General features: G+C 57.5%; 4 protein-coding genes across 4 annotated transcripts; 3 read left to right on the top strand and 1 right to left on the bottom strand.

Moving 5' to 3' along the window:
* Nucleotides 1-47: 47 nt before the first annotated feature.
* Nucleotides 48-3662, top strand: VDBG_03798 (ATP-dependent bile acid permease; the record flags this gene model as incomplete). Its single annotated transcript, XM_003005799.1, has 1 exon — nucleotides 48-3662. One exon carries the CDS (start codon nucleotides 48-50, stop codon nucleotides 3660-3662), a length of 3615 nt encoding a protein of 1204 aa, XP_003005845.1.
* A 1591-nt stretch (nucleotides 3663-5253) lies between these two features.
* On the top strand, nucleotides 5254-7619 carry VDBG_03797 (chromatin assembly factor 1 subunit B; the record flags this gene model as incomplete). The annotated part of the gene is made up of 5 exons (XM_003005798.1): nucleotides 5254-5373; nucleotides 5460-5562; nucleotides 5624-6373; nucleotides 6454-6973; nucleotides 7031-7619. The coding sequence occupies 5 exons, from the start codon at nucleotides 5254-5256 to the stop codon at nucleotides 7617-7619; spliced, it is 2082 nt and encodes a 693-aa protein (XP_003005844.1).
* A 1255-nt stretch (nucleotides 7620-8874) lies between these two features.
* Nucleotides 8875-10250, top strand: VDBG_03796 (conserved hypothetical protein; the record flags this gene model as incomplete). The annotated part of the gene is made up of 2 exons (XM_003005797.1): nucleotides 8875-9591; nucleotides 9651-10250. 2 exons carry the CDS (start codon nucleotides 8875-8877, stop codon nucleotides 10248-10250), a joined length of 1317 nt encoding a protein of 438 aa, XP_003005843.1.
* A 152-nt stretch (nucleotides 10251-10402) lies between these two features.
* VDBG_03795 (conserved hypothetical protein) lies at nucleotides 10403-12982 on the bottom strand (the record flags this gene model as incomplete). Its single annotated transcript, XM_003005796.1, has 2 exons — nucleotides 10403-10531; nucleotides 10652-12982. 2 exons carry the CDS (start codon nucleotides 12980-12982, stop codon nucleotides 10403-10405), a joined length of 2460 nt encoding a protein of 819 aa, XP_003005842.1.
* Nucleotides 12983-13170: the final 188 nt, after the last annotated feature.

Here is a 13170-nt window from a genome sequence, read left to right as displayed (position 1 = left end):
GCATCCCCCTGCGCGGACTCCTTTCTGCTCTGATTGTCGAGAAGGCTATGCGTCGCAAAAATGTCAAACAAGCCAGCAAGACGGACGCCTTAAAAGTCAGCACCAATGACGACGACACCAAGAAAGACGGCCAGGATGAGGAAGAGGAATCGGATGCCGATGCCCTCAAATCTCAGCAGGGTGTCGTTAATCTGATCGGTGTTGACACCAAGCGAGTGGCTGACTTTGCCGCTTTCCAATTCTTTTTCCCTGCAAGTGCTACAAAGCTGGCTTTCGCCATTTGGTTCCTCGTTTCCCTGCTAGGCTGGATCCCTTTGCTCTCCGGTCTCGCCACTTGGGCCGTCATCTTGCCGTTCAACATCTACTACACCAAGGTGTACTCCAACGCGCAGGACCGTCTCATGAAAATTAGGGATCAGAAGCTGACCCTCGTCAACGAAAGCTTGCAGGGCATGCGTCAGATCAAGTTCTCCGCACTGGAGCGACAGTGGGAGGGCCGGATCCTTGCCATGAGAGAGCGAGAGCTCAGCGCCATCTGGGACGTGTTCAGAAGCGACTCGATGCTATTCGGCTCCTGGGTCGCCATCCCGGTTCTTCTCGCTGCGACGTCTCTTGCCGTTTACGCCTGGATCAACGAGACTCTGACGCCATCTGTCGCATTCGTCAGCATTGGTGTCTTTAAATCTCTGGAGCTCGCGCTGTCGCTGATTCCCGAGCTGACTACAGATCTCGTCGATGCCAAAGTCTCCATCTTCCGAATTGAAGCCTATCTTAACGGACCTGAGATCACACAGACCATCACAGAGGGCCACGATATTGCCTTTGAGAACGCCGACATTGCTTGGCCTGTCGATGAAGAAACCGACGACGCCGATCGTTTCATTTTGCGCGATGTCAACTTGAGTTTCCCAGCCGGTGAGCTTTCGGTCATCTCTGGCAAGACCGGTTCTGGAAAGAGTCTGTTGCTCGCTGCTATCCTGGGCGAGACCGATTTGCTTTCCGGCAAGATCTATGCCCCCAAGGCGCCAACCAGAATTGAACGCAACGACAGTCAAGCCAACGCCGGCAACTGGCTCCTTCCCCACAGCATTGCATACGTCGGCCAGATTCCCTGGATCGAGAACGCCTCCCTCAAGGACAACGTTCTCTTCGGCCTTCCGTATGACGAAAAGCGATACAAGGATACTGTCTTCGCATGTGCACTGACTAAGGATCTGGATATGTTCACCGACGGCGACAAGACGGAGCTTGGTACCAACGGCATCAACCTCAGCGGCGGCCAAAAATGGCGTGTTACACTGGCTAGGGCGATCTACTCTCGTGCCGGTATTCTCGTGTTTGACGACATTTTCAGTGCTGTTGATGCCCACGTCGGCCGTCACATTTTCGAAAAGTGCCTGACTGGACCTCTCAGCAAGGGACGAACTCGAATCCTCGTGACACATCACGTTGCTCTCTGCGAGTCAAAGACCAAATACATCGTCGAGCTCGGCGATGGTACGGTTCAGCATAATGGGCTTCTCTCTGAACTGGACGAGGATGGAACACTGCAGCTCATCAAGAGCCATGAGCAGTCCCATGCCGACAACATCGGCGACGACGAAGCCACAGCCGTCAACTCGGAGCAGGCGTCGGACGTTGACGTTGACGCCATTCAAGTACTCGAAAACGAAGACACTGACGGTGGTGTCATCAAGAAGGTGCCGTCCAAATCCGCACGCCAATTTGTCGAGGATGAGACGCGTGAGCAGGGCGCTATCAAGAAGCACGTTTATGCCACGTATCTTCGCGACAGTGGTGGCTGGTCGTGGTGGACCCTGGCTACGCTCATCTTCGTCTCCTTCGAGGTCATCACTCTCGGCCGATCCTGGTGGCTTCGTGTCTGGACCGGCGACACTGCGGAAGCTCATGTTCACGGACTCGAGGAGTATGACCATATCTATGCCACGACTCTCCAGCACAGCACAATCCACACAGCTTCGACGCCTTTCCGGACGACACAGGCCCGCAGTCTCAACTATTACCTTGCTGTTTATATTGCCATCTCTTTGGGCACGGTAGCTCTGGGTGTCATGCGCTTCTTCTACCTGTTCCTTATGAGTCTCAAGGCGAGCAGGCACATGTTCCGAAACATGACGCACACGGTCCTGCGAACGCCGCTTCGATGGCTCGATACGGTGCCCGTCGGCCGCATTCTCAACCGTTTCACCGCCGACTTCAACATCATCGATAGCCGCATTGCCATTGACCTGACGCTGACGCTCAACTCGGCCCTCAGCGTTATCGGCATCTGCATTGCTTCCATGTTTGTATCTCCGCTCATCATTGTTCTGGCCACGATCCTCCTTCTGATCTGCGCTCGAATCGCTCTGCGTTACCTCGACGCCGCTCGTCCCAGCAAGCGCCTTGAAAGCACAACCAAGTCGCCCATCTTTGAGCTTTTCGGCTCTGCTCTCACGGGCGTGACTACTATCCGTGGCTTTGACAAGTCGCATAGCTACATCAACGCCTTGTACACCAAGCTTGACGACTATGACATGGCGACATGGCATCTGTGGCTGTTCAACCGCTGGATGGGCTGGCGCATGTCCATTGTGGGTGCCATGTTCTCCGTCGTCGTGGCTGCCATGATCCTGGCCGATGCTGAGATGGACGCTGCGCTCGCTGGCTTCACCCTGTCCTTCGCGCTCGACTTTTCCGAGTCGGTCCTTTGGGCGATTCGCAACTACGCAAGCATCGAGCTCGACATGAATGCTGCCGAGCGTGTTGTCGAATACTCGGAACTTCCCACCGAAAACCAGGGTGGCGAAGAGCCCCCGGCCATGTGGCCCACCGAGGGCCGTCTCGAGGTCAACGACCTCGTTGTCAGCTACGCCAATGATCTGCCGCCCGTCCTCAAGGGCCTGACATTCAGCGTCAACAAGAACGAGCGCATCGGCGTGATTGGCCGGACGGGCGCCGGAAAGTCCTCTCTCACCTTGGCGCTGTTCCGCTTCCTCGAGGCACGGTCAGGCAGCATCCACGTTGACGGCCTCGACATTTCCAAGATCAAGCTGCAGGAGCTCCGCTCTCGCCTCGCCATCATCCCGCAGGACCCGGTCCTCTTCTCGGGCACGGTCCGAACGAACCTCGACCCCTTCAACGACCGCTCGGACGCCGAGCTCGAGGATTCGCTGCAGCGCGGTGCACCTCGTCGGCGCAGGCGAGTCTTTCGATTCCCGGCACGCCCTCCGGACCGGCCTCGTCGCCCACAACTGTCGTGGCGAGGAATGCGAACCCGTTCCGCAGCCTGTCGTCTGCAGTCTCGGAAGGCGGCTCAACCTCTCGCAAGGCAGCGGCAGCTCCTCTGTCTCGCCCGCGCCATTGTCGCGCGACCCAAGATCATGGTGCTCGACGAAGCGACGTCGGCGGTCGACATGGCGACGGACGCGCTGATCCAGCGGTCGATCCGCGAGGAGTTTACGGACTCGACGCTCATCGTCATTGCGCACCGCCTCAGCACGATTGCGGACTTTGACCGGATCCTGGTACTGGGCGAGGGCAAGGTCGTCGAGTTTGGGTCGCCGAAGGCGCTGTGGGAGAAGGGACGGGACGGCGTCTTCCGGGGCATGTGCGAGGAGAGCGGAGAGAAGGAAAAGCTTCGGGGCGTGATCTTTGGGTGACGAAAAGTGAATATTCAGTAGCAGCTTGCCGTCATTGACAGCAGCATTCCTTGACTAGATTGTACATGGCGAATGTTGATTTCTTCAGGTTTTTCTTCACGCATGAGGTCGCCTCGTTTATGGTCTCGTTGCCTTGCCCTTTGTCACAGAAAGAAGCAGCCTGTCAGCGAAGTCTCGACCCTGGCTGTGTGAGTGCTTAGGTGTTATGCAAGCCAGTCATATACATAGGCAAGATACCCAGTTGATCGCAGGTAGTTGATCGTAGGGGATGCCTCGGCGTTCCTTGCGCGAGGGGCTCCTCGACGGGTAGTGCTGTCAAGGTTTCCACGTCAGAATGATGAAGGCCCGTATGGATTCTGCGAAGAGTGCAGTACGTGTAGGCTGCCCACCACCGACGGTCGTGTGGCCGCTATCTCATCCGCGCACTGGGTCTTTGCAGCGCCCAGACAGCTCGCTACCGGCTCACCGCAGAGGATTCGCCGGCGCACGAGGAGGCTTACCATGTCGTACCTTTGTCCACGCAGGGCAGGAGGTGATGTGCAGTAGGGGGGGCGGTAAGGGGAGGCAGGGGAGGCAGCTGGAGATAATGCACCATGCAGCAGATGACCAGGTGAGAAATGACCACTCGCGCGCTCCCTCGTGAGATGCCCAGGCGCGGGGCCTATCCGATCCGAGCACAACACGAGCAGTAGCTGGGAAGAGGGAAGGCGGCCATACGTGCGAGGGAGCACGATCCAATCCATTGCTCATCTGCACCTGCCCTCCGTCTCATCCTGGTAACACGACCACGTCAGGCAGGCACGTCCCAGACTGTCCCCACTCCTCCCGCTGCGGCCTCCACTCACAGCCCGTCTGTTTGGAGCCTGTCAGACAGGTACCCGCTACCTTTACCGTGCCTAACACCGTCCATATCGGACCGTATACAGTACCTGCTGTTCGGCTTGGGGACCTGGAGTAGCCACTCAGACTGTACCTAGGTAGGTGTAGGTAGGAGCAGCTCGTGACCTTGACCTCCAGTTGGCTGGATCGCCTGCCTACCTTGCCTACACCTTTGCCTGACCTTACTGTTCACAGCAGCAACCAAGCCTGCTATGCTAATTCCCGTTCCCGATCTTCTGCTTTGAACGACCTTCTTTCCCTGCTATCGCCATCGTTCTTCCATCGACGACATCTTTTCCAGCTGCTGAATCTACCTGATACTTGTTGTAGTGGACCTCCTCCCACAGAGAGCTCCTGGTCGTAGACCTTGTCACTTCCCAATCTCCCCCACGTCAAAACATATCGATCAACAGCCAAACGTTAGCACGAACCTCCCTCCCTCAAGCCACAGAAACACTCGCCACAAATCCCGTCCCAGCAGACCCTGAGCTCGAAGAGCCAGCTACGACGCATCGTCTAGAAATTGTAACCAGAACCTCTACCAACCTGCCATCGAGACTCGACAAACACATCCTCCGAGCTAGCCCCCCCCCCGCCTCCCATCCTGGCCAGCTAGTTTGAGCTCCCAAACCGTATCGGCCATCGACAAGTACCACCAACACAAACTTCACATGCATCTCTCCTTCCGTCCTCCACATACGCTGCCGACACGATGAAAAGCACACCTCTGATTATCAATTGGCATGACCAGAACGCCCCAGTCTATTCCGCACATTTCGAGCAGTCAGGCAAGGGGCGGCTGGCTACGGCTGGAGGGGACAACAACGTCAGGGTACGTCGGCCATAAGCACAAGCAATTGACGAGGAGGCGGATTCCAACTTTCAATGGTACAAGAGAGACTGACCAAGGGTTTCTAGATATGGAAAGTCGAGGGCAACGGCGAGGATCGCAAGGTCGAGTACCTGTCCACCTTGTCCAAGCACACACAGGCAGTCAACGTTGTACGATGGTCACCCAAGGGTATGTTTCGCTCCGAGCTTGCTCCAATCTGCCTCCCCCAGCTAAGCAATCTGTTCTCCAGGAGATATGCTCGCATCCGCGGGTGACGACGGCAATGTTATCCTCTGGGTGCCCGCCGAGCACCATACCGGTCCAGCATTCGGCAACGAGGGCCTCGAAGACAAGGAGACATGGCGAACCAAACACATGTGCCGCTCGAGTGGCTCTGAGATATACGACTTGGCATGGTCGCCCGATGGTACATACTTCATCATCGGCAGCATGGACAACATCACGCGCATCTACAACGCCAGCTCCGGCGTCTTGATCCGTCAAATCGCCGAGCATAGCCACTACGTGCAAGGCGTGACGTGGGACCCCTTGAACGAGTTCGTCGCCACACAGTCGTCAGATCGATCCGTTCACGTCTATTCTCTCAAAACGAAAGACGGACAGTACACTTTGAGCGGTTCACACGACGACAAACCATCCAAGATCGCGAGCCACAACAAGAGTGAACTGCCGCCACGGCGCATATCATCCAGCAGTCCGGCGCCTCCTGAGTTCGGCTTCCGCTCCACCTACCTGGCCGTGGATGGCACTGCTGGCTCACCCGTGCCGTCCGCTCCCGGAACGCCGACCTCCATTGCGCTTCCTATGAACCCGCCCAGTGTCATCAGCCACAGCCGGCGATCTTCCTTCTCTTCCTCGGCAAGGAGGTCCCCCTCCCCCGCACCGTCCATGCCTCTGCCGGGCCGTCATGCCGATGGAACCGTCTCCAAAGCCACATGCCTCTGCGAACCCGAGTCATGGTACCAAGAAACGCCAGCCTGTATGCAAACGAGACGCTGACATCCTTCTTCCGGCGGTTGACCTTCACTCCCGACGGCAGCCTGCTCTTGACGCCCGCAGGGCAGTATCAAAGCCAGCACGTCGCTGACGCCAAATCTACCTACGAAGTTACGAACACCGTCTACATCTACAGCAGGGGCGGCATCAACAAGGCGCCGGTTGCCCATCTGCCAGGCCACAAGAAGCCGTCGGTGGTCGTCAAGTGCTCACCCATCTTTTACACCATGCGAACGGCGCCTGTAGTAACGAAAAACATCACCATTGACACGTCGTCGGCAGAAGAACCTATTCCAGCTTTGCCAGAGCCCGTTTCCAATCAGTCTCCCGGGTCATCCGTCATGGACCCGCCGCCGCCACCTGGGTCATCCTCAGAACAGCAGGCGTCGAGTGCGACACAGGTCAGGCCGAGCACAGAAAGCCCTGTAGCAGCACCTGGGCCGAAGGCTGCCTTCGCCCTGCCTTATCGTATGATTTACGCCGTCGGCACACAAGACTCCGTCCTGCTCTATGATACACAGCAACAGACGCCCATCTGTGTCGTCAGTAACCTTCACTTGGCGACATTCACAGATTTGGCCTGGTGAGTGCACTCCTTGACAGGCCTTGTGTGTGGAAATTGCATGTTAACAGTGTGTAGGTCAAGTGACGGTCTGACGCTGCTCATCACTTCATCTGACGGATTTTGTTCAACTCTCTCCTTTTCCCCTGGGGAGCTCGGCCAAGTTTATCAGGGCGAGGTGCCGACGGCGAAGAATCCTGTGCTCGGCGCCACTCCTTCCTCGAACCAGAACACACCCGTGCCGACGCCTACCTCGGTCTTCGCTCCACCATCACCTTTCCCCAATAATGGTCTGCCACAACAGCAGCGGACTCCGGCGGGCGCAATGACAGCGCCATCACCGCCATCCCATGCAGGCTTTGCCAATCCTCCTCCTCAGTCACCCGCTCGGTCAAACTCGACATCGTCCGTCGCCACGCAGTCGTCTGCGGCGCAACCAGGAGTCACGACGAATCCATCCCTGATCGTTGGTAGTATGCCCAGTATCACAGCCACCAACTCGGGTAAGATTACAGGGGTGCCGCTGACGACGCCGCCCGAAACCCCCAGCACAGCTGCCACGCAGCCCAGTGGTGTCAAGCGGGAAGCCAGCGACGGGGACAAGGACGGAAGCCAGCCCAAGAAGAGACGAATCGCCCCCACGCTTGTTGAAGAGAAGAAGCCTTGAGCGAGACGCGCAAGTCCAGGACCGGTGTCACTTGAGAACATGTATAGTACATGTTGCGGGCAGTAGGTATACGAAGCAGGTCAAGGTCGGAACAAAAAGGTACAGGTCGTACATTTGTGGTACATCGCGGCGTTCGTTTTTTGATAACACGCGGCGTTAGGCGGACAGGGTAAGCACGGAAGAAGGTTCAGCTGTATAGCGACGGCGACCGCGTATCCCCAACTTGGGCGTTTGTGCTTCAATGCGATACTGCTTCAATCACTTTGCCCTTGTTGGCGTATTATTATTGTGGGACATGGCTGTCAGACAGCTTTGCTCGCCCGCTTGCCCTTTGAAGCACACAGTCACTGCTGGTCGATTGCATCATCGGGTTCATCTACGTCCATACGGCAGCAGCCATCTCCAAGCGCTGGCGCACGAAGGGCCTCGACGCGTTTTCCTCGATGGAGTGCACAGATTTGTCCTTGGGCGCAGGGTCAAGCTTTTCGTGCGATGGCGCCGCCAGTATCATCGTCGTCGTGGATGAGGCCAAAGCAGCGCGAGATGTGCGGGTGATGGCCGATAGCTGGATAAATGCAGTGCTCACGACAGAGGTCATCGTTGGTCTGTGCCGCTATTGATGGCGGGTGATAGGGCTTGTCGTCGTTCCACATGGTTTCGGCCTTCAGGGCGACGTTGGGTTCAGTCTTGTCTGCGTATACGACAGTGGACCGTCATCATGGGGATTTTGACACGCCTGTTGATAAAAACTGCAATCGGTGCTAGATCCATGCTAGTGGCAAGAGCAACGGTTATTCGGAGTGTATGTACGTGTGTGTGTGTGTGTGTATGTACCTACCTACGTACGGAGTCTCGAGTGACACGCGAACGCTCACGACAGCGAGAGAGCTTACCTACAGGTGCCAGTGTCTAGTTCGATCATACCACGTGATGCATTTCTGCCAGCAACGGCACGAGACATTCGACAGGAACATGATTCCAGAGATCAACGAACTACCTATCTCGTACTTATAGAACGAACTAACGTCTGCGATTGTAGTAACTGACGTGTGGCGCATGAATAAGCAACCCATCTATGTACACTTGCAACGCTTGGTCTGTCTGCACACGTCCGGCTTTGTACTATGCCAGGCGTGAATTGGCACGACGGTTGTGCGCAGAAAACATGCTGCTTTTTCATGCATCTGTTTTCTCGGACTATGGCTGACGCTGAACTGAACAGAGTTCTATTCTGCATGTCTTGACACCTTCCAACATGGCCACCAAACGCCCACGCAGCCCAGGTCAAGCTCTCATTCCCAATCCCTTCATCAAGAAGCGAAACCTAGAATGGGCCCTCGACGTCCCCGACGACGACGCCCAACCAACGCACCGCCAGGCAGCCGATGACGACGACGACGATGACAACGCTGCTCAACCGGCCCCACCAACTGCCGCAGCCATCGAATCCGGCAGCGCCACCATCACCAACCACGCCGCACATTTCAGCGCCGTCCTCGCCGGCGCCGCTCTCGACCCGTGGCCCCGCGCCGCGCCGCGCCTGCCCGTGGCGGCGTACGCCGCCCTCTACACGTCGTGCCTCGGGGCCCCGAGCGGCGCGCACTTTGTCGTCCACCAGCACGACCACCCCGTCGCGGGCACGCACTACGACCTGCGGCTGCAGATCAACGGGGCGAGCAGCGCGAGCTGGGCCGTCATGTACGGCCTGCCGGGCGACCCCGGCTCGGCCCGGCTCGGCCGCAACGCCACCGAGACGCGCGTGCACTGTCTGTGGAACCACCTCGTCGAGACGGCGTCGCGGGCCACCGGGTCGCTGCTTGTCTGGGACACGGGCACGTATGAGGTGCTCGGGCGGCGGTCCAAGTCTGCGCCCGAGATTGATCCTGATTCAGAGCGAAGCGAGGACGGGGCCGAGGACGGCAGGACGGAGCAGGAGAAGCTGCGGGATGCCTTTGCCGAGAGGAAGATTCGGGTCCGGCTGCACGGGGGGAAGCTGCGAGGGGCTACACGCTCAATCTGCGGCTGACGAAGGAGGAAGATAGGGAGGGGAGGGAGAAGGCTAGCAGGTCAGCCAGCAGAGCGGCTCCGCAGAGGAGGAGACGAAGGATGATCCACAAGCAGGAGGTCATCGTGGAGACGAGCGAGGAGATCGATTCGTCGTCTTCCGAGAAAGAAGAGGACGAGGAACTGGACGATGATGTGCTTGATGCAAGGGAAGTCGTCTCGGAGGAGGAGTCGAAACCCTTGACGGGCCCGGCCAATCTGTCACAGGCCATGCGCCAGGAGGTTGAAGAATTGGAAGACGCTCAAGTCCGCGCCACGAACGCCTATCCTGGCGCAAAGAACACCATCGGCAGCGTCCACCAACGTAGGTGGTACCTCTCCATGGACCGAGCGGCGAGCGGCTTCGTCAAGAAAAGGAGAGGGGGTGGGGTGAAGAAGCTATTCCTGGAATTAGAAGATGAGCAGTCCCGGGGGAGACGACATTCTGACATACCCTTTTATGTCCACGGACCCGAAGTCGAGCGTAGTCTCATCACGGGCGTCTCGGTAGTGACGTTCTCCGTGACGAGGCGTCGTGGACTTCGTAGGCCGCAAGGGCTGGCGCCCCGTACTGCGTTGAGCTCATAAATGGCAGGAGCCTCGAAAGACGGGTCGACGATACTGATATAGCCAAGGTTGACAGCAACGCTGATGTGACAATACTTCATTCGGTGGGATTCGACTGGATACGCATCATTTTTCCGTCTGAACCATCAGTTGTATCTTACTACAAACACAGCTCACTCTTTGAACAAGTTTTTGTACACACTCGTAAGCGTCTTGGCCATCTCTATTTGTATCGAGGCCTCTGCTTCTATATAACTGTCATGTCTCGGCATCTCTTGTGTTCCGAAAAGATACTGGACATTCTCGATTGTCACATAAGTCATAACACGTGTTCATACATCATCCTGCACAGGCGGAAGCACCAGCGCCCTCCGCCCCTTGACATCCACCACTCCCTCTTTTCCGCCATACACGTACCGTACCTGCAGCACCTTGGCGGTCCCGGGCGCGGGGTCCCAGAACCCAAGCACTCCGCTCTTCCTCACGCCTGTTGGGATTACGAGACGGCCTTGACTGTCAATAAGTGCCGCCGTCGCGACTGTCACATTTGCGACTTTTCCAGCGCTCCACAGACTGCCGCTGCCGTCCTCCAGCGCAGACTGGACGCCATACTTAGCATCTAGAATCACGAGACCCTCTATCTCACGCCGACGCTGCTGCTTGGCCTCAACAGGGCCCGTCAGAACTGCTGCAACCTCCTCGGCCTCAGCCCGTTTCCTCGCCATGCGTGATTCAATCCTTTCTGTTGTGTTCGTCCCGGACACTTCTGCTTTTGAAGCTGGGCGCTTAGCCGACACGTACTGCACGCCGGCCATGGCGAGGAAGGGCAGTAAAGCAGCCCAGAAAACAACGCCCACAGATGCCGTTGTGCCTGGCGATGAAAGAAGTAGAGGAAAACTGAACCGGTGCTTGAGGCGGGACCAGTACAGCGATAGGTGGAAAGCGCGACTGCCGACGCCAACCTCAAGTCCAAGCTTAGCATGGACGCCCACGCGCCACAGAGTCCGAACGGCAAGATGCCGCTCGAACATTGAGTTGGAAGCAAGCTCGATCTCGATACGGCTGTCGGTACCGGAAAACGAGCTGCCCAAGCCAGAGACATCCCGACTGTAGCGGAGGGATCCCGTGGCTGTACTCGAAGTCAGTGACGCATGTGCAGACCAGGACCCGTCCTCTGGGCCGTCCGTTTCGTGGTCCAGTCCGTATATACCTCCACTGGTCAGCTGTGGATCATAGCGTCCGAGAGCTGTCAAGGGCCGCACAGAAGCCGTGGCAAATCCAAGCTCAAGTGTGGGTGTTGATACAAGAGGGAGCCCGACACTAGGATCACCCCCTTCAACCCGGTTCTGGTTCGCTGAAAGGGTGCCAATCATGTCTCCTCGCCAACCATCGCTGCCGGCACTGATATAGGCAAGGCCGTTCCCCACTGGATAGCTCAGCCCGGCGGCAGCCTGAGAGAGGGTGTGGGAGGCTATGCGTGAGGACTGCGTATTCACTTCGATGGTCAGAGGTTTCTTGCCGACAGCCACCTCATGCGAGAGACAAGTGCCTAGCCTTCGTCCCAAAGGGTCACAGTAGAACCGAACAAACGACTTCAAAACACCACCATCTGCAGTCCGGCGGAGAATGTCCTGGTGCAAATCGAGGTTGACGCCCGGAAAAAAGGCACCTGTGGCCAGACGTGGGAGCTTGGGGCTTAGTGTTCGAGGCGTGTGCAAGGGGTAGATTAGGTCGGGCAGGCTGGTGGGGATGGCTACCACATCGAAAAGTCCGTAAGCTGAGCCCGACAGGGTCAGCTCTGGCGCAGGAAGGTAAACGTTCGGGGCTGCCGTCAGCTCGGTAAGCGCGCCAGTGGCTCGCGCGTGTGATGTAAATCGTCGGTCGTCGACAAGACTCATCAAGAAGCGGCCGAAGTGAGGGAGAGCAGTTGTCACTGACTGGCTGAGTGCAAAGTCGAGCGGCTGTAAGAAAACATTTCGGTTCCCTAGTTGGCGCGCACCTTGGACCAGAGCAGAAGCATCGAGACGTAGGGTGATGGCCGATGATTCCAAGTCTCGACGCTGGGCGAGCCATTGGTGGTGTACCAGGGCGTCTTCGTAAAGCTCCTCAGAATTCTCCTTTTGGAAGTCGTCATCTGTGATAAGCCAGGCTCGCGACGTCATATCGTAATGGGCCCGTCTCGCCGGGTCGATGAGCGTCTCAAAGGCATACTGCGCCTCGTTCAGATAGGCCGTCGCCACAGGGCTCAAGTTCTCTGGGTAGGTGTCGTCGAGAAGCAGAGCCAGCAACGTCCAATATGCCCGTCGAATGCGGCGTGGAGTGAGCAAGGGGTCTTGAGGCAGACAGAGAAGGTCGTAATAGTCGCCCGATGGGCCACCCTCGTCGTCGTCCTCCCTGTGTTCGATGACCATCTGACCAGGCCCGTTGGCCTGATCTAGATCCAGGTTCAGACCACCAACGCCGACGAACTTATCACCGGCTACGTCACCAGCCTCGGATGCGACTGTGGCCCTCTCAAAGATGGAGGACGCATCATCGTCAAAGTCAAATTCGCTTCTCGTGGCGGCAAAATCGCCAAGGGAGAAGCGCGAGCTGACGGAGCGAAGCGCGTGGGGGTGCAGGTAGGAGGGGTAGTCATCGTAGGCCACGGATGAGCGAGCCGATGTGACACGCATCGAAGGTCGGCTTCTCCGGGATGCGGTGCTGCGATTGCTGAGGCTGCCATAGTTGGGCCGATTAGGTGAGTCAGCCATGCTGCATTGGTGCGAATGCGAGGCCGGGGAAGAGAGAAAGAGGCAGGGCACAAGGAGACACGGAATGGTAGAGGCTACAACGGTGACGGGGCCCGATGATGATACGTGACGATTGCAAGATGAGGGTGGGTGAGACGAAGAAGAAGCGGTCGGTTGTAGGGGCAAGGATGTGAAGATCCAGAGGTGAC

The sequence above is a fragment of the Verticillium alfalfae genome, genomic scaffold (genome assembly GCF_000150825.1).
Source record: "Verticillium alfalfae VaMs.102 supercont1.4 genomic scaffold, whole genome shotgun sequence".
NCBI lineage: Eukaryota > Fungi > Ascomycota > Sordariomycetes > Glomerellales > Plectosphaerellaceae > Verticillium > Verticillium alfalfae.
Note: the sequence above shows the minus strand (reverse complement) of the source record. Positions and strands in the feature narration are given on the sequence as shown.